This window comes from Mauremys mutica, chromosome 2, assembly GCF_020497125.1.
Source record: "Mauremys mutica isolate MM-2020 ecotype Southern chromosome 2, ASM2049712v1, whole genome shotgun sequence".
Taxonomy (NCBI): domain Eukaryota; kingdom Metazoa; phylum Chordata; order Testudines; family Geoemydidae; genus Mauremys; species Mauremys mutica.
The window spans coordinates 143900816-143923626 of NC_059073.1; the positions used below are offsets into that span (position 1 = coordinate 143900816).

The 22811-nt window shown below is 45.8% G+C and overlaps 1 protein-coding gene across 1 annotated transcript in view; it reads right to left on the minus strand.

Moving 5' to 3' along the window:
- Nucleotides 1-882: 882 nt before the first annotated feature.
- TACR1 (tachykinin receptor 1) overlaps nucleotides 883-22811 on the minus strand; it is a 91593-nt gene continuing 69664 nt past the window's right edge. The window contains exons 3-5 of the mRNA XM_045003044.1: nucleotides 7172-7322; nucleotides 5824-6020; nucleotides 883-2389 (exon numbers count right to left, since the gene is read on the minus strand). Of these exons, the coding sequence (XP_044858979.1) occupies nucleotides 2098-2389; nucleotides 5824-6020; nucleotides 7172-7322 (640 nt within the window). The 3' untranslated portion in view covers nucleotides 883-2097. The remainder of the gene's footprint in view (nucleotides 2390-5823; nucleotides 6021-7171; nucleotides 7323-22811) is intronic.

The following is a 22811-nucleotide window of genomic DNA, read 5'->3' on the forward strand; positions in this document are numbered from 1 at the left end:
TGTAACTCTGAACAAAACATTATGGTGGTTCTTTCAAAAGTTTACAGCTGAACACTGACTCAATAGAGCTTTGAAACTATACTACGCAGAAGGAAAATACTGATTTCCCTTTATTATAGTAGTTTACATTTAACACAGTACTATACTGTATTTGCTTTTTGTGTGTGTGTTTGGTTGGGGTTTTTTTTGGTCTATGCTGCTGCCTGATTGCATACTTTCAGTTCCAAATGAAATGTGTGGTTAACTGGTCAGTTCGTAACTCTGAGGTTCTACCGTAATGGTGTTGAAATGCAAGGCATGCACTGGAAAGCATCTTCCACAATAGAAGTATATCACTTCCTTTTTAGTAGGTTTTGTTTTTGTAAATGTGTTAGACATTCCTTTTAGCTTTCAGTTACATCAGACCTTGGTATTAGATGATGCATAATATTCTTTCCTCTTAAGCCCCGATTCCATGCTTATTTACAAAACTACTTTCCGCTGGCATTGTTAAACCTACATCTGACTACATGCACTATCTACTGCTACCTCTCTCGTTATCCCTGGGTATAGCCCCACATGCACACTGATGAAGTTTCATTCATTCAAATTATGCTTTTTGCCATCTCTCCTGTCCAATCGCAATTGCATGTGTTGGAGACAGGTGTCTCTTGGCACTCTCTGAGGGTCCTACTGCTCTAGTGTCCTAAATGAAGCATAGTCAGGCCAGTTTACCACTTAACTGGGAAACATCCGAGGAAAACCCAAGCCATGTATAGGAGCAGTACCCAAGCATGTTTTGAGGGGCTGGGAGGGGGCACTGCTGACGGTATAGGGCCTGTTTGCAAACGATATTTATTTCCTGACAATTAGGGCTAACCCAAATCTTGCTGTATTTCCCTTTATATACTAAGAATAATTTGGTGGGCATTGGGGGGGGGGGCATTAAAAAGGGAAGAACATAGTAGTGAATTTGGTATTGTGCGTCTCTTGGACTATCCAGATAATGGTGATAGAAGCCACAAACCCCATATAGAACTTTAAACAAAGGCTTTCCCAAGCTCTAGAGTGTCAAATTAGCTTTGTGAAGGAATTAGAGCAAGGCCAATGGATTGAGGTGTATCTGAAACCCCCAGAGCCAGCCAGCTAGAGAAAACACCTGAGGTTCTGGCTTGATTCTGCAGTCCTAGATCTTGAAGTCTTTGCATCATGAGGTTAGGATCGTGCAAAGAGTGAGTCTAGGAGACCCAGAGGAAATCAAGGGTTGTGCTAGAACCTTTTCAGCTGTAAGAGCAAAAGAAGCTGAACAGGTCACATGGTCAACTTTAACTTGAATCCAGTAAACTCTGCTGGACTACACTACAGATAGGATCCTTGGGAGAAGGAGGAGTATACCTTGACATATACTCAGTATAGCTGAGTAGTGGAGAATAAAAAGAAAGGCATGGTAGCAATAAACCTCAAGAGCTCAATCTTTTCTTCACCTAAAAGGAACTGAAGTCCTCTGTGTTTAACACACCATGTGCAAGAGAGGCGGCCTTTGCTGCAGTGTTGCCTACTAAGCTGGTAGAGGTGTATTGGTTGTTTCATAAGTCACTAGCCCTATCTTCCTCTATTGGTACCATTTCTCCATTTTGTTAATCAGCAACAAGTGAATGGCAAGTAAGGGAGGAGATATGATAGCAAAAGTACTGGGGAAAGGAGATGGACCCCTCCCCCCCGGTGGAAATCTATATTGCATTCAGACACAATCAATGGCAGAGCATAGCTTGAGAATGAACAGCAGCACTGAAGGCCAAGTTCTGATACCTACCATCTTTTTTCTGTAATGCTGTATCATAAATTAATATCTGCTTTCAGTGAACAGCATCGGTTAAGCATTCAGTCCAGCAAAAGACTGCAAGATACCATGGAGAGAGAAGATATTATTGATATTAACCGATGTAATTACACTGGGTCAGACAGGCACACTGTTGAGAGATGGCTACTGCCACAACCAAGGCATAGCATCTTCATCAGGAAAAGGTGAACACAGGCACACCTGGATATGTGGTTAATGGAGACCTAGGGCGTAGGTATAAGCAATATTTTCTGACCCTTGCTCAGTTGGATGGCAGCTTAGGAGAGTGTGTTGGAATAGAAGCTGAAGCTCTCGGAGACGGTTTTAGAGTCACTGCGGGAGGAGCCATTGGATGTCATATCCACGGACAGGCGCTTAATTTTGTTGCTCTCTTCAATGTCTTCCTCAGTGTTGCCGGTGACAGAGGATACAGTTGTCTCCATCCGGCTGACCTTGTACATGCTGCTCTGGGTCTGGAGGTACCTGGCAGACTTCATTTCCAGCCCTTCGTATTCCCTAGCGTTGATGAAAGGGCACCACCGGAAAGCGTGCTTAAAGCCAATGCGGAATCTGAGAAGACAGCCAAGCACAGGGATGTTAGGCCTAGCACTGCTGAGCTGGTTACAGAACGTTTTCAATGCAATCCATAGGAGGAGACACCTGACCCAACATATGCATTGATGCAAGAAGTGTGACCAACTCTCAAACCTTAATACCCCTATGGTCCAGTATTCTGTTCACTAGACCATGCTGCCTCATTCTGTTCCCAGCTCTGCTGCTGACTCACCATGTGATCTTTAAGTCACTTCCCTTCTGTGTCTCGGTTTACCCTTCTGTAAAGTGGGCATTGGGATATCAGAGAACCCTAGAAATGTCAGGTTGGAAGGCCCCTCGAGAGGTCATCCAGTCCATCCCCGCTGCACTGAGGCACTTTGAAGTAAACCTAGACCATCCTGGACAGGTGTTTATCCAACCTGTTCTTAAAAGTGGCCTTTCTTATATAGGCTCCTATTACCCCGCCACCCCTGTCCCAATTTTTCACATTTGCTGTCTGGTCACCCTAAGCCCCTTGCTTCTTGCCCTACCTTCAGTGGACATGGAGAACAATTGATTACTGTCCTCTTTACAACAGCCCTTAGCGTATTACCGGCAGGGCCGCCCAGAGGATTCCGGGGGCCCGGGGTCTTCGGCAGCAGGGGGCCCTTCCGTTCCTGGACCCGCCGCCGAAGTGCCCCGAAGACCCGCGGCGGGGACCCCCCGCCGCCGAATTACTGCCGAAGCGGGACCCGCCGCCGAAGCGCAGCCCGGTCTTCGGCGGTAATTCGGCGGAGGGGGGCCCCGCCGCGGGTCTTTGGGGCACTTCGGCGGCGGGTCCCGGAACGGAAGGGCCCCCCGCCGCCGAATTACCGCCAAAGACCGAGCTAAACTTCGGGCGGGTCCCGCTCCGTCTTCGGCGGTAATTCACCAGCGGGGGGTTGTTCCGCCCCGGAGCGGAAGACCCCCCCGCCGGCGAAGACCGGGAGCGGCAGAAGCTCCTGCGCCCAGCCGCACAAGAGTTTGCCGGGCACCCCGGAGCGAGTGAGGGACCCCACTCCAGGGGCCCCGAAAAACTCTGGTGGGGGCCCCTGTGGGGCTCGGGGCCTGGGGCAAATTGCCCCTCTTGCCCCCCCCTCTGGGCGGCCCTGATTACCAGCACACAAAACCTTAAATTAGAGTGAATAAATGAAGACTCGGCACAGCACTTCTGAAAGGTTGTCGACCCCTGTTCTAAGATGTACAAGTGCCTAGCCAGTTATTCCCCACTTTGTAGTTTTCTATCCATTGGAAAAGCACTTTGAGATATTTTGGATGCCAAGTGCTACATAAGAACTAGGTATTATCATACAACCCATTTTAATCCAGGATCTAAAAGCTCTTATTAAGTATTCTTCATTTTGGTGATTAATAAATAATTATTCCAGTGAATAAAACAATCCATACTATGCTCCTATCTCCAGTAGGAGAACAGAGACAGAGACATCAAACTTCCCCCAGCATCACAACACCAGTTAGTGGCAAAGCTGAGAACAGTGTCTTGTGTTGTGATCCCTAATCCACCCCAGTGTAACCACTGGACTGCACTGCCAACAGTCAATCCACCATCACTGTCTTGCTATTATACTTGGTAAAAGAGAGAGGCTTGCAAAATTCTTTTGCAGTTGGGGCGTATAAATGACAAATTTATTCAGAACAAGTTCTGATTTACCCAGTCCCTCTTCGCATTCCAAGTTCTTATTTCCGAGAGTAGAGCTCTTGATGGCCTTTACATATCTGTTTTCGTAATAATACTGATTAAGGGCTTTACCAATGTTTTATGTGTTTCTCACCAAGTTTAGACTGCAAACTCTTGGGAGCCTGAAGTGTGCCGTACTCAATTTGCATGAACCTATAACATTATATACAAGTTTAACATTGGATCAAATCCTGAAAACCTGACTCCGTCCAAATACCCACTTGAGCCATGGGAGTTTGACTGCCTAGACCAGGGGTCAGCAATCTTTCAGAAGTGGTGTGCCAAGTCTTCATTTATTCACTCTAATTTAAGGTTTCGCGTGCCGGTAATACATTTTAACATTTTTAGAATGTCTCTTTCTATAAGTCTATAACATATAACTAAGCTATTGTTGTATGTAAAGTAAATAAGGATTTTAAAATGTTTAAGAAGCTTCATTTAAAATTAAATTAAAATGCAGAGTCCCCTGGACTGGTGGCCAGGACCCGGGCAGTGTGAGTGCCACTGAAAATCAGCTTGCGTGCCGCCTTCGGCACATGTGCCATAGGTTGCCTACCCCTGGACTAGACACTTCAGGATTGGCCCAGTTTTATAATCTTGTATTTGCTAGAACAGTAACAATTTTATTTAAATGCACTTACATGTGTCTCTATATAAAGCAGGGATTATAGCTATGGTGGGAGGGTAGGATCAGTATAATCTATTAACCCAGAGGCTACCTCTTATGCCATGGTGATGGGTCCCTTTACAAATACAGACCCAGATGGGCAGCAAGAGGGTCTTTGGGCATGGATTAGAGCCTGCTGATATTTGTTGGTATTTTTGCAAAGTATTTCAAAACTGGATTGCTTTGTTTTGATATTTCAGAAATTAAGATTTGCCTAAAGATTGTTTGACAGGAAAATATTTCATTTTGAATGTTGGGGTTGCCCCCTTTAACTTTTCTTCCTCCTTCTTGCCCCCTGGAAAAGTAGGGGATAAGGAAGAGAAAGTGGGGAACAGCCAAGCACTTTTTCACCCCCATGGAGAAAAATGGAAAGCGTTTCCTTTTAAAGGAAAAGCAAATTGTCAAAATGAGAACTTACTTCATGCTGAACTTTTTTCATTTAAGAAAATACAAGCTGACAGTTATTAAAGCGATTTGATTATGCCCCCCCTCCTTCTTTTTTTACTGAATAAAGATTGGATATACCCCAGCTCTAGCAGGGATTTTCACCTTGGTAAGATGGGGAGCAGCATTATTCTCCACTAGACTGCACTACTGGATCCTAGAGGAGCTATAACAAATGTATATGCTGGTGAGTCTGATCTACAGTCTCTGCTGTAGCCCTGTTGACAAGGGAAAACTGTGCTGGGAAGAGCTTGGAGTTTTTATTTGATTTTAGCTGCCTAAAGCCTTTGAAAATGTAATGCCTGATTATTCAGAGGTGCTCAATACCTGCAGTTCCCGTTGACTTCCGATGAAGATGTAGGTGCTCAGTACTTGGGAAAATCAGCCTCTTAATTTAAGAAACTGTGGTAGGGAGAAGCCCTGTTGTAGCTGTTAATTTGGTATGCTCCGGCTGTAGGAAAACCTAAACAATTTTCTGAGTAATTTGAACAGCCACCCCTGATGTGTTAGCTCCCTGCTAAGCTGCAACTCACCACCATGTCTAGGGTCCTCTTCTGTACGTGAACCATCCCCACACCTTCCCTTTATTGCACTCAGTCAGTAGCCAAACTCATAACTCACCTGTCGTTGAGGCAGCAGTAGATGATTGGGTTATACATAGTGGAGCTCATGGCCAGCCACATGACCGCTAAGTAGACCTGCTGGATAAACTTCTCCTGGTACCAATCGGGGTTAAAAAAATGCAAGAGGAAGTAGATGTGGTAGGGCAGCCAGCAGACAGCGAACGTGCATACCACAACGATCATCATCTTCACCACCTGTACGAGAGTGACCCCTGGTTATAGCAGAAGTTTACACTGTACCCTTTGAGCAAAGCATACCTAATAGAACTGAAGCCAGCATGAGAAGAATGGTGGGGTAGCCATCCTGGGAAGTGAAGTCCTCTGTTTATCCAAAGGAAAATAGATAGGCAAGGCAAAAATGTGCTTCAACTCTGCCCTGGAAGGGACTGCTTCAAGGAGTAAGTCGTGGTCTTCTCCTTCATTCAACCCTTGGTCTTTCTATTGTGATTTTCAACCAGGGGAGCCAATTATTTTTGTTGTGAGAATGGCGGGGGTTTTGGATACCTGTCTTTAGGAAATGGATTGAACCCAAACATATTGGGTGGCAGATGACAGAACAAGAAGCAATGATCTCAAGTTGCAGTGGGGGACGTCTAGGTTGGATTTTAGGAAACACTATTTCACTAGGAGGGTGGTGAAGCACTGGAATGGGTTCCCTAGGAAGGTGGTGGAATCTCCATCCTTAGAGGTTTTTAGGGCCTGGCTTGACACAGCCCTGGCTGGGATGATTTAGTTGGTGTTGGTCCTGCTTTGAGCAGGGGGTTGGACTGGATGACCTCCTGAGGTCTCTTCCAATCCTAATATTCTATGATTTCCTCCTTTCCTCCTTGCCCTATATTAATGACTTTTGGCTAGTGCTGTCTGGGACTGGATTTGAAATGATGGCTCTGTCCCGAGCATGATCCCATTATCAGTTATCTGAGCCATCCAGTGTCTCCAAAATATAACACACACCTTAATTTCAGTTTGGTATCAGAGCACTCAGCGCCACATTGTTAAAAATGTACCTCTCCTTTTTGGCACCTGAGTTTTTGGGTATCCAGCTGGCATCTGGTTGGACCTGATTTTTCAAAGGCACTGAGCCACTGCAGCTCCCATTGATTTAATCTGTACTTGAAAGTCTCAACCCTTTTAAAAATCAAGACTCTGGGTGTCAAGTTGTACACCCCAAAAAAAGGCATCCAAAGTTGGTGGCCACTGTTGAAAAGTTTGGCCACTGTGTATATGTTACATTCCATTTAAAGAATGGCTGAGAGAGAGTAAATAACCAGAGACCCAAGTTTGTTCAATCGCCTTTGCACACCCACTCCCCAATTATTCTGCCATGAGGTCGGAAAGCTGCTTACCTTTCGCTTGGCAGACACTTGCTCGTGGTAGCGGTCAGAAGAATCGCCAGGTATCTCACTAGCCCACAAAGTGATGCCAACCACCGTGTAGGCACATCCTATCACCAGGAGCGGCAGGAGGTAGATCAGCACAGTCACGCAGAAATGATACCTGAAAGTTTGTCATGGTAAAATGCTGTTGAGCACACAGAAAAACATGCAGGATATTTGGGGTCTGATTCTCAGATGTGCTAAGCACCAGCAGTTCTCATTGATGTCAACAGGATTTGTGAGTGCTCAATACAGCTGGAAAGTCTGGCCATTGGATTTCAGCAAAGCATTCAGCACCCTCGTGAAAACATTACACGAAAAATGTTAAGGCTGGGTGTAGTGTAGCACCCAGATCACTGAGATAATTGAATGACCGAGAAGTTTGCAGGCTTAACTGGAATCAGTTAACCTATTGTGATAGGGATTGTTGATGTTTGTGGGGCACTGATTAGGCTAATGAGATATTTAGCCCTATAAGGGGCAAATCAAATTGGCAGGAACAGGAAGTAAAGGGGGAGCTCAGAGAGTCAGCTGGGCATAGTAGAAAAAGCTCGGTGCCATGCTTCTCCTGACACATGCCTGTACTGTGTTTTGCAGTGCCTGGAATCTGAAGGTTAAAGGTAGACATGGGAAAAAGGAACAGACTGTGTGTATGTTGTGAGTTAGAGACCACTCAAATGGGCCAGGCAGTGTGGTGCACTGGGTAGCTGAGGGAATGCTCTGCGACAGCCTAGTTTAAACTACCTGTTAGTTTGCTTCTTCCACCTGTTGGATCTTTTAATACACCTTGAAAGCTGGGCTTTTCCAAACAGCTCGAGAGAATTAGGCCTCCAATTCCCACTAAAATCCAGTGCCCTTTTGACAATCCCGGACAAGCATTCTTTGGGATGGAGGCTGTCTCTTTACTTAATTTCTGTGCTTGGGGCCACTAGATGTGAGCAGTCTACAAATCAGTTTAGTCTCCAGAGTCCAGTCAATTTCTGTTCTCAGCTGCAGCTAATCTCAAGACCTCCTAAGTCTATTATTGTTGGGGCATCCTCCTGAGCTGTGATTTTTTTTTTTTAAGGCAGAGAATCATGAGCTGTTTCTAGAGCTGACACTGCTTCATGTCGTCATCATTTTATTGAAGAGAGATTCTATTATCCCATACAAATAAAAGGCTTCACACCCCAGCCAGCTATCAATCAGGCCATCCCCATCCCTGATAGGAACACACGCAGAGCCAGTCTGAATAAGCAGCTGTCCAGAAACGAGATTTCCATCCCCGTACATGCTATTATTCTTGCTGTCAAAATGTTACAAGTGGCATCCATGCAAACATTTGAGTGAACTCACAAGCAGAACTGGAATGTTGCTGCCTGTCTTCAGTTCCCCGTGGAAGCAATGCCACGTTCCATGCTGAACTGAGTTGCTGTGTTTTAGTTGTGACTGACATTAGAATCATTCCAAGAAAAAGGAAAGAATGCACTTTACAAACTGTGTTCTAATTGGACACGGCACTTCCTTCCCTAGAATGCAGAATCCTACTTGTCTTTGCACCTTCCTCCATACAACATCTTCCTGAAACCCCATTCTCTAATCCAGCCTACCAGAGCTCCCCTTCAGTCCCACAGGCAATTCTGGTATTTCAAAATCTGTTTTTGTCCCAAATCGGAACAAAGTCAAAAATCTCTTCTTTTTTTTTGCAAAATATTCCAAAAAGTTTTGCATTGACTGACCAACACATTTCATTGTGATGTTTATAATTTATAAAGTCAAAATATAATGTACCATAATTCAAAACAAAACATTTCATTGACTTCCCACAAAAACGTTGATAAAATGATGCATTCCCATGAAACATCTTGGTTGTGTGGAATCAGCATTTTCCAACAGAAAACTGTTCCATTGGAAAAAAATTTGACCAGCTCTACCTCTTACAAAAAGCCTATAAAGCCCATTCCTCACCCAGCCTTCACTACACAGAGGTTTAGCTAATCCACAGATGACCTCAAAACACTGTACATTCCAAATTTGAAAGAAGTTTTTAAAACATGGCCCCAGGCTTTGACTTATTCTCTTCTACATCCCTTTATCAACTGAGACTGGAAGAAGTACACCATTGAGAATTCACCTACTTAGGGGGCACTGAGCTAGTTATCAAGTCACTTGAAACAGAATGTGATGGTTTCTTTAGGCCAAGCTTGGTATAAAGAGAAATAAACATGGAGCTAAAAGAGAACTCCATGTAGAGATAGGGTTTAACATTATTCTTTGTGTTACAGCAGCAACCAACATTGGTACTTCATTGTGCTCGGTGCTGTACATACACATAGTAAGATGCAGCCCTGGTCCTGAAGATCTTACGATCTAAATACACATCAGGGAGAAAGGAAGACTTATCCCCATTTTACAGGTAGGGAACTGAGGTATAGAGATACTAAGTAACTTACTCAAGGCCACATAAGAGCCAGGAACTGAATCCATGTTTCCTGAACTTCAGTCCAGTGCCTTGGCCACAAGATCATGCTTCCTCTATAGGACACTGAGGAAAATTCAACTGGCTTTTTTAAAAAAACTTGTGTTAGTAATCTGTAACCATCCATTTCCTGATTGCTGTGTATCCCCAAACTCTGGGGAAATTCAGATCTGTACTTTGCTGCTTGAGGTGAAATTTTCAGAAGTGCCTATGCTAATTAGGAGCCTGTGGTATACTGAGGACTGTGTTGGAACTGCAAACTTTAAAGGCAGAGAGTTTTCCTGTTCCTGTTTGAAGGCTCGAGGGCTCTGTAGGGAAGCATGCAATTATCAAGGGCAGTCTTCAGAAAAGCCGGCCTCGTGTAAGACTGGGTTAGTTGTGGCTCTCTGTTTTAAGGAGTAGCCTGCTTTGTGTCTCTCTGTTTTGAGGTTCTTCTGTGTTTGGGTTCTGAATTCCAAGAAATAAAGGAGTGTTATGTTGCAACCTTCCAGCAAGAATCTTTTTTTATCTAACTTCTCTGTGTGTATGCCATGAACGTAACAGAGCTCTTATGCCCCATTTTCAAAAATTACTTAGGAAAATTTTGTTTCTGGTTCTTCTAGTTTACAGTTGATGCAAGATGCTTCTTCCCACAAGAGTTTTTCAAATGCTCTGCTGTGTTTACAATGGTTGCAGTTTCCTGCCTTCTAAGTTTACATTGTTCCTCTCATGCCTTCAAGGGCAAAATCATATATTTGGACAGCAAAGATATTTGGAATCCAAAAATCAAAACCAATGGCGGCTCCCTGGAAGCTGTTGTCCAGTTCAAGCATTTCTCCAGGATCTATTGCCTTGTTTACATTGTCTGCCCCTGGTCTTGGATGGTGCAATGGGACTTCAGCTTTTGGAAACCAGATATTGCTTTAGCTCTTGTCACTTGCTGTGTTTGGTATCTAAACATGACCTGATGATTACCAAGTGCATTACAAGTATTAAATCTCTCTCAGCACTGCTCTCAAGTAGCATTGGTTATGTTAGCTCCGTTATACAACTGGAAACAGGCACCAGGAAGGATTAAGGATAAATTCCTCACTCAGGTGTGTGTGATTTCCATTGGGTGTTAGTGGGAGCCATGCACAGGTATCCCTGGGTACGGTTTGGGTCTGCGAGTTGCCTTCAAGTCTCACCATACAGCAATCCTTTGGCAAAGCTAACAAAGCCAGAAGTGCCCACTCCCAGTCTTACTCTAACCACTAAAAGGCACAGGGCCCTTGGTTCAGTTATTGGATGCATGTCAGCAGAAAATCTATTGAAGTCTAACTTGCTGTTTTAAAAGTCAGTTTAAAAATCAGGCCTGTTGGGGGAAGTAACGATCTCGAATACAATGGTATAAAGCCAGAGCTGTTAGTCACTCTGGTTTAATGCCTGGCTGGGAGGCACTCAGATACAGCGGCGATGAGCACAGTCTAAGTACCTGATAGAATGGAATAGAGTAATTCTATTTCCAGCAGTAGATTTAATCAAGGGGAGGATTTTCCAAAGTGCCTAGATGGTGCAGGAGTGGAAGTCCCATTGAAAGTCAATGAGATTTAGGCTCTTCTGAAACCTACAGCAGGGTAATCCAGGGGATTTGGGCCTATTCCAGGTTGATAAATGTAATGTGTTTTTTTTTAAGCTCTAAACGTAACCACTCCATCTAAAAACAGAGGTTCCTCTGACTGCCCTTTCGCTCAAGCTTTGTCTAAAAGCATCAGATTTTTCCTGAGGGTACGGAAATGGCAACATAAAATGATGTCAACTACAGAATGGTGTATTTCTATGGTCGTTACTGCTTCAAAGGACTTCCAGCATCCCCTTTCCCCCACATATTAGCAATTCCGGAAGGCAATAGATCTGGAAAGCAAAGCTAGAAGCACCCTCTAGTGGCTGAAGACTAATCATTACAGGTCTGCACTGTGATCGCAGCCCTGTGCAAAAAAAAAATTATTTTGCACAAGATTGCAACTCTTCTTAAAAAAAAACAAATTTTTTTTTTTAAAAAAAAACCCACCTCTGTTGCAAAACGTATGAAGAGATTGGCCTGACTCCCTCAGTTACAAATCCAGTGGGCAATTCAAAGTGCCCCAGCAAAATTATAAGTAAAATAAATAAAGCCATGAGCTCACTTGCTGGCAGTCCAGTGGCTGATGTGACATGAGTTGGATGCCTCTGCCCAGTTTATACTTTGGGGGTCCTGATCAAGTTCTTAATGGGTGAGCAGCTGTGTCACGAAGGCCACCTTCCCCACCGCGTGTCTACGGAGGAGGCACGTGATTCAGCTGGGAAAAATGGGGAAAGCTTGTAATGATACACGTGCATTAGTCTCCGGGGGGGTCAATCGAGTATCTGTTGCCAGGAGCAACTGACTTGAAGAATTAAGGATGAGGGATGTGGTGCAGTGTACAGGGGGGTTGGTGCTGTACACGTAGGCCCAAGTCCTCAAAGATAATTTATGCTCCTAACTTCCACTGATGTCAATGTAAGATGGGAGCCTAAATACCTCTGAGGATCTGGGCCATCCTGTGCATGGCTAAGTTTAGGGATCTGCATCTTGCTTAATACGAAAGGAGAATACACAGACAGCCGGCCTAATCCAACTCTCACACCGGTTGGACTATACGGGCTACTTTCTGATTTACGTCGGTGCAAGAGGAGAGGTTTGGGTCCACTATGGATGCAGGCTGCAGGGAGGCCAGCAGAGCAGCTGGGGAGCATGACCATGTCCTGCTGTATGGTGTGATGAGACAGCAGCTTTAAGGCAGCTGCATTTCAGGTCTTCCCTGCCTCGAGGGTATTGCTGCACAACCCTACCAAGGGGTGAAGGGGACAAGCAGAGAGTTTTTGTGAAGGTCTGTGATTAGAGAATACAGCAAAGAAGAGCCAGACTGCAGTGGAAAGAGGTGTCTATCACCAGAGTCCCTGTCTCACAGGGATGGGGCGAGGAGAGGAATAAAAAAGGAAAAGCGTGGTCTAGTCTTTAGTTCAAGAACTCTTGGGTTTAATCCCCAGCTCTGATCCTGATCCAGCGCATAATCCTTGGCCTCCAAAGGCACCATGTTCAATGAGTGTCACAGGTTTTGTGTGCTTGGCGTGGCTGCCTAGGCCTGATTCAAAGATACTGAGCAACGGCAGCTCCCGTCTCTAAAAATCAGGCGTAAAGTCTCTCAATTTGGGCACCCGCAATCCACAGCCACTTCTTAAATTGTTGGTCTTCCCCTCTTTGTGCCTCAGTTTATCCTTCGGGAACACAGACAGCAATGCCTGGGATGGAGCCAAGCCTCAAGTCTAGTGAACCATCATCCAGCAGCTCAAAGCTGGGAGGTGCTCCAATAGGCAGGGCTTTGATTTGGTCCATTATAGAGACAGGAGCCAGCTCTAAATCTGCAATCAGGGCTCAGATTCTGAACCCACTCAGAGTTGGAGGTAGTTCAGATCAGATCGTCGGGACGTTGTGTGACTTAATTAGCATGTAGGAAGCACTCAGCCGTAGGGCCTTTCATCTGATAATCTCCACAGGAAGCACCGTTACAATGACATACAGCAGAACACTGACTCCCCACTGAATAGGAAATGCCATAAAACAAGGCACTATGAGTAGTCCGGGGTATGAATGGCAGCTCGTGTCGTTGGACTGCCCAGCTGTACAATAGCTAGCTCACTAAAATCAGAAGTGGGTCTGCTTTAGCACCGGCTTCAGTACCAGCTGCCCTAGCGAGTATGTACCTAGAGGAGACAGACGGCTTGTGCGGCCCACACTACAGCGTCTTCACTGCTATTTTTAGCAAGCTAGCTGTTGTATAGTTAGCACAGGTACATCTACACCAGCTGCTATTCGCACCCCTGGCTACAATGTAGACTTACCTTAGGGTAAGGGACACCCATGCTCTTGGTGTTCCAAAACCCCAGACTGTCAGAAGTTGGGACCGGACAACAGAGAAAGGATTGCTCTGTTTTGTTCATTCCCCTAGAAGCACCTGGCTCCAGCCACTGTCGGAAGACAGGATACTGGGCTAGATGGACCACGGGTTTGATGCAGTACAGCCATTCTTGTGTTACCAAGGGAAATATTCCAACAGTTGAGCAGTGAATTGTTAAAGAGGTGATTCATCATTAGAAGAACTATAGCGTACCTGGCAAAAACAGAAATAAACACAGTCTCTGCATCAAAGGCCCCAGAGTCTAAGAGAGACATTACGGTAGTTGTTTTTTTTTCTAAATCTGAAAAGCTAGTGGAGTTGAGAGGCTGGGAGATGTGGTTACATGTCTGAGATTGGTACATCTTGGTAGTGTCAAGTAGAAAGCTGTACTGGTAATTAACTAGGAATTCCCATCTCTTTGGGTTGAGTGTGATCCCATGAATACTGTTCCGGATAGCCCAGGGTGTAATTTGTTGACAGGCTCAGACGTGTTTTTTAATGTGGGATTCTAGAAAAATAAGTAATTAAACAAAGAATGAATTGGAAGAAAAAAATCTGCTTGCTTGCTAGCTGCAAACTAGTGAAGCGGTGGGATGTTATTAAACCTGGCACCCTGTCACCATGGCTCTGTGTGAGATTTATAACTCAGCCTTGGCTCTTAACAGCGCATCCAAAAATGGGCGAGAAAAGAAAGTGATCCGTACCCTGCTTGGGTCACTGGATGCCAAGAATGGCTTTGCAGGAATTTTTTAATGATGATTTTCTTAAGTGAAATGCCTTTAAATGGGATCAATGAAAACTAGGATAACTCTGTTAGCAACCAGTGGCATCAGAGGCTAGTCCTGGCCTGTGACCTTTCATATCCCAGAGTCAGGTCAGATGATTGGGGTCAAGGGATAGACTTCGATCTCGTCTCAGCACTATTGTCACACATTTATTGCAATAACTACCTTGGTTGCTGCCCACCAGTCATTTTCTTTGTGCTCGCAACTGAATAGCAAATCAGTTTGTATATTCTCACAGGCACATCTGTGTCTTGTCTGTGACTCTCTACCCATCCATCTGTATTTATAGAGTATCTGTCACTGAGGTATCTAAGCGCAGAGAAATGCTCTTTATGCCATAAATACTGCCTGGGGTCTAAGCTCAAATATTACAAAGAGAAATGGGAATCAGCCTGTTAGAAGACGAGCAGGGGGACCCAGAGGCAGATTGAGTAGACGGGCTTCTTTATTGCGGAATTTGTTCCCCTAGACCCAATTGTGGAGTAAGCACTGAGTTAATTACATCACACTTCTTTATGTACATTCATATGTAAATACCCACATTTACTACTTCACCCCCAAAACCCTTATTCGATAATACCAACACCCATATAATGAATATTAATAGCTATATACTGAATATCATTATACCCGCCCCTGTTTACAGCATTAAACATGTTATACAGAAATTTTTACCGTGAAGCTACATTTCTTTGCAGTAATTGTAGTCACATGTTCCCTTAATCAGCAGTTCACAGGAGAGGGAGGAAGGGGCCATGATCCCGAGCTCATCTTTGTAGCTGGGAAAGGAAGGGAGGGGAAGATAACACTTCTTTACGCAAAGGGTATTCTTTAAACAACCACATTCCTTATGCAGCTGCAACGCTTATCTATCTTAAACAAGCAGAAGGGAAGGGAAAAGGATGGCTGTGTGCCTGTGCCTTTCTCCCTACTACATGGTGCTTGCCTGTGCCTCACTTCCTAATACCATGACAGCGGTCACCCGGAGTAGGTTTTAACTTAACCCCAACACAGCTGTACAGGATCTGGTTAAAATTCTGCTCTCATATCCCCAGCTAACAGTGACCAAACCCTGTAGGGGTTGCACAAACTGGGCTCTCGGGTTGATACCCCGCCAAGCCCTGCTGTATTGCTTGAAGGTTGGGGTTTTGGTCTTCCTCTCACAGAGCATTGGAGTGGTGAAACAGCCTACTCCTACCAAAGCAGCTGCTGTACTGGCGGCAATGGCATAGACACCCCCTAGGCCTTTGTTCTGTAGCTAAAAATAGGTCAGGCTAGCCAGCAGTCCACACTGGATAAAATGCCCCATAATGTATAGAGTATGGATGCTAGAGAATGCCAGTGCTTTGTGGGCTCTAAGATTACATCTGGCTGGAAACAGGAATTTCTGTTCTGAGGGAAATTCTGACACTTAATTTTTTTCCTTTCCAAATTGGAACAAAAGCCAGAATTTTAAAATTTCCCCAAAAACAATAATTCAGAACTATTTTTATTCGGGATAATCAAATCATCTTGTTTCAAAGATGTCAAAACATGTAGTTTTAACTTGATCATTTTAATACAGTCTGGTTTGACTTTTACATTCAATTAAAATACTGAATACAGTATATTTAAATCAGTATGTTATGATATTCAAAGTGAAATGCATCGAAACATTACAGTTGAAGCAAAAGGTTTTTACTTGATTAAAACCTTTTGACATTATCAAAATGAGACAGTCGAAATGATTCATTTTAGATTTTTTTTCCCATTGAAAATCTTGTTGAAATTGACATGAAACGTTCTGATTTTGATTAAACTACATATTTGGCAGACCACTGTTCAGCTATTTTTTTGTTTAGCAGCTCCAGCCCTACCGCAGATCTTCCTGAAATGGGGGAGGAGCTGTTATGGCTGTTGTCCCACATCTCCCAAGGCTGAGGGAAGTGTCTCCCCCACCCACCCCTCGAAGACACTAGGAGAAATGGCATGTGTGAGGCATATAATCTGTATCCAGTTGAGACTTGTTTTATGAATTGTACCTGTGGAGCAATTATGGGGGTGAGGGTAGGATGTGGGGGAGGAAGGGAATTGCTGGGTCCCGGTGGGAACCTAGGGCTGTGAAAACTGCATCGACCAGTGTTTGCAGCTCTAAGTTGGCCACAAGGTAAATCAGAGCCTGACTCCACCCTGGCTTCTCGTGGATCAACGGTTCTGCTTTCAGAGGTTTAGTATCCTTAATCATAGCTGATAGTCGGCTCTTCCTGTGTGCTCAGGTCTCGTGTTTCAGAGAGAGCAAGATATAGTCCAGCCCTGGCTTGCCTATCCTAGATCAGAAAGTTACCCTGAGCAATTAGCCTTGTAGCACAGCGAGCTCTGCCAGTAAAATCCCAGCATTCAGGAAGAGCTTGGAATTGAATGAGAAACATTCTTCAAGTCTCATGAATTATCATCTGCCTTCCTAGAGCAACAGCCTGCAACGGAACCTCTCTGTGTCACAGCCTCAGACACCCATGGCGGGGAGTTTTCTGTTGTGGCTTTGAGCCTGGATTTCAGAAAGCGAGGGAACATTGCAGATAGAGGCAGGCTGTTCCTAGCCTGATGGGCACAACAGCTGTGAGCTCCGAGGCGAAGTAGGAATTGCCCAGCGGCTAGATTCATGGGGCCCTTTCTGAGACAGACTAGGGCCTGAATCAGAGACATTGAGCTTCTGTGGTTTCCCCTGCAAGCAGAGGTACTTAGCACCTTCGTGCAGGGCCGGGTTAACTCTCCTGTGGGCCCAGGGCTATTAGATTTTTCGGGGCCCCTGGGGGTTGGAGTGGGCTCAGGGCTGGGTCAGGGGATTGGGGTGTGAGAGACAGTGCAGGGTGCAGGCTCTGGCCAGAGATGCTTATCTCGGACGGCTCCTGGGCGGTGGCACAGCAGGGCTAAGGCAGGATCCCTGCCTGCCCTGGTTACGTGCTGGTCTGCTTCCCAAGGTGCCGGCATGTGCCCACAGGCGCTGCTCCCGCAGCTCCCATTGGCCATGGTTCCTGGCCAGTGGGAGTTGTGGAGCCGGCGCTGGGGTCGGGGGCAGCATGCAGAAATTCCCTGAATGCCCCTCACCTAGGGGCCAAAGGGGCACATCAGCAACCTGATGCTCACAGATCCAAGTCAGTGGAGGGGAAGGTGCTGAGGTTTGGGGACTGGTGTCCGGCCCGCAGCGTGGAGATTTGCCATGGGCCAGATGAAAAGAAGCAGCAGGCTGCATCCGTCCTGCAGGGCCCCCCTTAGCCCGAGGCCTTGGGCTGCAGCCCCTAAAGCCCCTGCATTAATCCGGACTTGCCTTCATGGTGATGTTCTGTGCCTCCCCCCAAGTAATTGCTAGATAGTTCTGAGGTGTATTTCAATTCTGAGCCATAGGAACTAATGAAGCCATCTTCAACCTGGGCTCAACCCTGAGTTCTTCCCATCAGCTTCAGAATCAGGCACTTTAAAGTCTGTAATTCAGCAAAGAACTTCAGCAGGTGTTTAAGGGCGTTACTGAATTGGGGCCTTTTTCAGTAGCTAGCCAGGCAATCCAAAGAACCATTAGGATACCTGAAAGAGGCCCAGTATTAAATATAAGAACAGAATTCCCTCTTTCTTTCACTCCCCTATTCTCTGCAGCCTCCCCCCTCCCCAGCTTCAATCCCTTCTCATTGCGCTAAATTACAGAAAATACCTTCCTTAGCAGGTAAATGCAATCTCTGTTGCTGGTATCGTACAAATGCACCCACTGCTCCTTTGAACCAGTGTCTGACATCACGTGAAGTTTGATGTGATTCAAAGATTCGTCCCCTTGGTAAGCAGTACTGTGCCGAGGATATCTGGTTATTTCAGTTAGTGAAATCGCAGGTGTTAGGAAGAGGCCTGCGTTTGACTGTCCACACCACTGGTCTTAGGCAAGCATTGAGCTTGGACTTTCAGCACAGCCTTCTACCACTTCGGCTAAAGGAATAACTCCATTAGCCAACAGTAGGCTTTGATCCTCCTTGTGGACCTGCCACCGGAGGGGGATGTGACATGCACTTTACAAGCGAGTGACAATTAGATTTCTCTTCTGGTAAGACAAACAGGGATTGTCATTTCCTTATGTAACCACATCGAGGTTGGTCTCTACTATGTCCAAGTGCATCGCTGTTATAATTTGTATGATGCTCACTTTGGGTCCATCATTCACAGCAATTGGAATGTACAGCGTGTGTATTTCTTAGCAGTGGGACAACTTCAAACTCATTGGGAAGTTGGATTTGTGCATGAGGCTGAAACTCCAGATGCTTATCTGGAATTTATCTGATAATCTGGAGCCTTCAAAATTGGACTGGAAGTAAGATAACAGGCTTTTTTGCAAGATTTCCAGCTCTTCCGCTAGTCAAGGCAGAATTATTGCAAGGAGACCATTTCTTGGAGTATTTCCAAATCCCAACTAGTTCCAAGAAGAACAGAAACGGTGGAGAAGGAAAAAAACTTCACTGAACTTTTTCAAACCTGATTCTGTTCAGACGTTTGGATGAAGATGCAGTTTGGTCATTTTATTGAAATTGTTTACCTCCTTCTTAGTAACGAGGAGCCTGATCCTGAGATGCCCCAAAACCCTACAACTTCCACTGAAGTGGGGAAAGATATATGTCAGAGAGACAAGATTCAAATGCACCTCAAAACCAATGATACACCTAAGATATATGAAGATATTTGCATCCTCTGGACATATGACTTAAACTCCCTCAGAAATTTCCACCACAATGTCAAGAGCCATCACTCCTCCATTAAACTCTCTTTCTAACACTCCCAACAGTAGCATCAACTCCCTGGACACCACAATCAGCTTCAGCAGTGGAACCCTACAGACAACCATGTACAAGAAACCCACAGATCACCACACTTACCTTCATAGATCAGGTATCCACCCCAAACATGCCATGAAATCTGTTATCTATGGCCAGGCTCTCCGGTGTGACAAAATGTGCTCCAAGGAGAAAGTCCGGGATATACACCTTAACACACTCAAAACAGCCTTCACCAGACAAGGGCACACCATCAGAGAAGTAGATTGCATCATGGAACAGGCCATCTAAATACTCAGAGAGAATCTGCTTTAATACAGCCTTAGTTTAATGCACATCCCTAATTGTCACCCGCCACCCCACACTGGAACCCAAACAGGGTTTCATCAAACTACAACCACTCTGAAAGAAATCTTTCCTGAACCCCTTCTTCTGGCCTTCAAACACCCCCCCCCACCAGCCTCTCCAAGTTCATCATCAGAAGCCAGCTCCCCACAAACCAAGAGCCACCAACTCAAAGTGGCACCAGCCCCTGCCAGAACAACCGATGCAAAACCTGTAGCTCCACTGCTACAATGATCAACACCCCCTACAACACACCTTTCGAGATCCATGGGTCCTTCACACACCTATCACAACATGTGGTGCACCTCATCCAGTACGCTAAACACCTCAATAACCAGTGATGAGCTGCCAAAATCTTAACAACCTGTTCCTTACCGGGTCTTCGGCAGCACTTCGGCAGCGGGTCCTTCACTCACTCCGGGTCTTCGGTGGCACTTCGGCAGCGGGTCCTTCAGTGCTGCCGAAGACCCGGAGCGAGTGAAGGACCCGCCACCGAAGTGCCACCGAAGACTCAGAGCGCTGCCCGGTGAGTACAAGCCCCACGTGTTATTTTGCATTTTTTTTAAAGTCATCCCTGCCAGAGCCCTGTCGAAACTGTTTGAATCAGGCCCCGCACTTCCTAAAGCTGGCCCTGCACATCGGGGTTGAAAAATTGTATTGGGAGCCGGGTAGGGAAGGCTGTGCCTCCCAAAATAGCCTATCCCCCGCCATCTGACCCCACCCACGTCCTGCCCCCGACTGCCCACCTCAGAACCCGCAACCCATCAACCCCCCCTGCTCCTTGTCCCCTGACCACCCCTTCCCGAGACCCCACACACTAACTGCCCCCCAGGACCCCAGCCCCTACCCAACTCGCCCCGCACCCTGTCCCCTGATTGCCCCGACCCCATCCACCACCACCCCGACAGACCCCCAGAACTTCCACGCCTACCCAACTCCCCCCATTCCCCATCCCCTGACTGCCCCCCCCCAGAACCTCTGCCCCCTCCAACCACTCCCTGCCCCTTATCCAACCCATTCTCCCAGCCCCGGCCCAGCCCCCTTACCATGCTGCTCAGGGCAGCATGTATGGATGCCACGTGGCCCGCTGGAGCTCGCAGACCCACCCCCTTACCATGCCGCTCAAAGGGCAGGAGCTGCAGAGCTGCCCAGGAGCGGTCCAGAGCACTGGCGCCGGCGGTGCAGCACGCTGAGGCTCTGCGAGAGGGGGGAGGGGCTGGAGGAGCCTCCCCAGCTGGGAGCTCAGGTGGGCCGGACAGGACAGTCTCGCGGGCCGGAGTTTGTCCACCCCTTTAACGACCAGTTCTAAACCAGCTTCTAAATTTAAAAACCAGTTTGCGTGAACCGATGCGAACCAGCTCCAGCTCACCACTGCCAATAACTATGTGAGTGAAACCAGGCAATCGCTACACTCTCAAATGAACTTGCTCAGGAAAATGATAAAAGTCAAAAACACCCCGTCTCCTGTGGGGGATCTCTTTTCACAAAGAGGTCAGCTATAAAGTCATCAACCAGTTCCCATCCTCAAAGGAAACATGCACAACACTTTCAAAAGATGAGCCTAGGAGCTTAAATAAATAACTTTATTAAGACCATGATTTATAGTGCCTAGCAAAGACACTGGATTTATGGCTTCTTATAATAATCCGTTACCCTCTGGCTACTCTTCACCTTGAATGGAATATGCGCTAACTACTTATGCTAAACTATCTCTTCTACCTCATATTTAGCTGTAACTCTCAGCGTACCTTTCCCAGACCTAAAGAGGAGCTCTGTGTAGCTTGGCAGCTTCTCTCTCACACCACTGGTCCAATAAAAGAGATCACCTCACCCACCTTGTCCCACAAGATTCATGAGGCAGTCTGGGGCAAGCTAGGAAGAGTGGGCCATGTTATTGACTAAGGGCCTGATTTTCAAAAGGATTTAGGCATCTAAACATGGAGATAGGGTACGGAATGAGATTTTCAAAAGCACTTAATTGGGACTGTTTGTGGAATAAGATGCCATTCAACTTGAGTAAAGGTATCAGAGTCTGGCTCATGAAGAGTAGTTTCGAAGCTCTTTGTGAAGCATAATTTTGTTTCCAATCACGTAGAGCGATCAGTGTGATCAATGCATAGGGTGGGCTGGTGTTTTGCTCAAGCAGAATTTATCAAAAAAGTGATCGCTCCATTATGTTTATTATGAAGTTCCAAACTTTTGGAGCTGATCCAACAGGCTTAGCTGAGCTGGAAATTTTATCCCGTGTCCCAGTAAGCACTCATCGAAATACTTACTCTGTCGAGCTTCTGAAGAATTCTGCCACGTTTCAGCTCTTTATGGAAAGCCTATCAAGAATGCACTTTGCCCTACGCAGAGGAGAAGAGAGGCATGGAAACAAATGCATCTCAAACCTTGTGCCATATAAGAGGGAACTGGTTCCAAACAACTGGGAAGCAGTAGAATTCTGTTGGCTCAGCCATGTCTTGGGGCCAGATTCTCCGTGCTTGTCAATTGATGCAGCTATTTACCTCAGTGGAGTGACACCAATTTACATCAGCTGAGGAGCTAGTGAACTGGTACAGCTGCCTGACAAGGTTGGCCTGGCGAATATTTGAAAATGGACAGCTTGGCTGGATGTCACAGATGGATCTATGTTCTTTTGGGGCTCTTATAGCTGGCAGGGGCTATTGAATCTTTTCTTGCCGATCACCTTTGTTTTTAATATACCATGTGGCCTGTTCCTCCACGGCATTGCAGGGGAGTAAGTCATTTACACCCGTGTCAGGAGGGTGTTTAAATCAACTACTCTGCCGTAGAGGCTCTGGTGCTGTGTCTGTGGAAGTGGCTGCTGTCTTTTATGCAGCTTGCTATCAAGTCTGCGTGGCATACACTCTTAATGGATCATGATTGCAGTCTGTAATCACCCAAGTTCCATACCAGTGTGGTTAATTTCAGTGCCAGATGTTATCCTGTAGGTTCAGAATGACTGTGTGTGTTTTACATAACAGAAAATTGTATGATTGAATAAAAGCTCAAAGCAGTGAGCAAACTTCCCAACAGCATGAATTATACGTAACATTATTATTCCTAAACACATCTTTGTTGCAGAGGTTAAACAAACCTCAGGTGCCATGCCATGATGGCATCAGAATCTCAGCATCACGGCAAACAACTAAAGGTAAGAAATGAGTAAAGATTTTAAGCAAACAATTTCTTATGTTTTTACGTGGGAGTCAAATCTCAGTAGGCCGAACATGTGGGACATTGCTTCCTGATGAGAGATGCAGCATGCGCTTTGTGTGGATGTTCTGAAGTGGAATA